The 1822-nt window shown below is 32.3% G+C and overlaps 1 protein-coding gene across 1 annotated transcript; it reads right to left on the reverse strand.

Annotated features, from left to right (window-relative positions):
- Nucleotides 1-1481: 1481 nt before the first annotated feature.
- LOTGIDRAFT_101891 (hypothetical protein) lies at nucleotides 1482-1820 on the reverse strand (the record flags this gene model as incomplete). The annotated part of the gene is given in 2 exon segments (XM_009054359.1): nucleotides 1482-1639; nucleotides 1655-1820. Coding segments are annotated over 2 exon segments (324 nt in total), but the record flags the coding sequence as incomplete, so codon positions are not given.
- Nucleotides 1821-1822: the final 2 nt, after the last annotated feature.

A 1822-nucleotide genomic window follows, 5' to 3' on the forward strand; every position in this document is an offset into this window, starting at 1 on the left:
GCCCCCCCCCCCCCCCCCCTCACACGTACCCCAACTGGCGCCGCCATTTAGCAAGCCCCTACCAAGAAAACAAAAGTCAGTAAGCTTAAACTATTATGTGAAGGGTACAACACGAGGGATTGTCAAGTGGGGCATTTGGGGAAAAGGGGGGTGGGGGTTGATTTGGGCCTTAATACATGTAAATAGTCTTCAAAACTACTTAAACTAAAAGTCGCATAATTCCTTCAAATAGACATCAAACAAGAAATTAATCCTTTTATTTATTGCGTTCAAAAGCTTATCTTCTTTCTAAAAAAATACAGTCAAATAAAAATGAGTTTCACTCATATCATTATCATAAAGAATTGTGTTAGATCATGAATTGATAGTTTAGTTACGGGTAGAAAGAACGTTAAGGAAATAAATACAGTCATATGAATATCAGTTGTAATCATAGGCCTATTATGTGAACGAAAGAGAGACCTTCTAGGGCATAGTCTTACCATTGAGTCAGAAAAAGTGTCGACAAAACCTATCAAAGGCTTACTTAAGCTAACTAAGTATAACATTAGATAACAATTACGCATTTTTTTTTTTTTTTTTTTTTTTCTGATTTGTAAATGATGGGTTCCCTTATTTTCATTTATGATTTATTTACTAGGGCATAGTCTAACCAATGAGTCAGAAAAGCCATGATAAAAAGTGCCGACAAAACCTATCAAAGGCCTGTTAGAAGCCAAGCTAACAAGGAATAACATTAGATAACAATTACGCATTTTCTTTTGGGGTTTTTTTCTGATCTGTTAATGATTGGTTCTCTTATTTTCATTTATGCAATACTTATATGAATAGAAAGTAGAGGTGTTCTAATGACTTGCTGTCGGGTTCGATTTCTCATCTCTAAAGTGGTTAACTCCTTTTCTCTTCCTGGAAAATAACAAACGATATTTCAGCAATAGCTATTTATTGTTTTCATAACAGGAAAAAAATCATGTAAATATACATCTCATTTCAGATTCTAGCTTCCAGTTTTCATACAATTCAATTAATAAGCTCGGTGTCAATTTAGACTTTTTGAAGGAAGTAGACAATGTATCCAGTATCACACAGATAATAACTGGCCTATAAAACTTGTACTAAGTAGACTTGTGACAACTGTAACATTAGTCTACTCTACAGATTTCACTTTAGACAAGCTTAGGTCTATTCATAAACAGTAAATGACTTACTCTGATATTTCTTGTACATGATAACCACAATAACAACTACAATAACAATTGTAATACCAACCATAATAACAGCTAATATGTAAAAAATAACAGACATAAACCATTTGCTCTCAGTTGCTGAAAAAAAAAATTTATATGTCGGGAAAAATAGTAATCATTTATTTAAATATTATTCAGTTCTTTGTTCTCGGGTTCTGCAGAAAAAAAGGTGACCATATCCAGTGGATATCCAGTGTCTATGCAAAACATAAATACAAGCAATCTATCGTGTTCAAGGGTAGAATAAATAGTAACTATACAAGTCAGACCTATATTGTGTTCAAGGGTAGAATAAATAGTAATAGAAACTATACAAGTCAAATAAATAGTAATAGAAACTATACAAGTCAAACCTATATTGTACTCAAGGGTAGAATAAATAGTAATAGAAACTATTCAAGTCAGACCTATATTGTGTTCAAGGGTAGAATAAATAGTAATAGAAACTATACAAGTCAGACCTATATTGTATTCAAGGGTAGAATGAATAGTAATAGAAACTATACAAGTCAGATCTATATTGTATTCAAGGGTAGAATAAATAGTAATAGAAACTATACAAGTCAGACCTATAT

Source organism: Lottia gigantea, assembly GCF_000327385.1.
Source record: "Lottia gigantea unplaced genomic scaffold LOTGIsca_2136, whole genome shotgun sequence".
NCBI classification, from domain to species: Eukaryota; Metazoa; Mollusca; class Gastropoda; family Lottiidae; genus Lottia; species Lottia gigantea.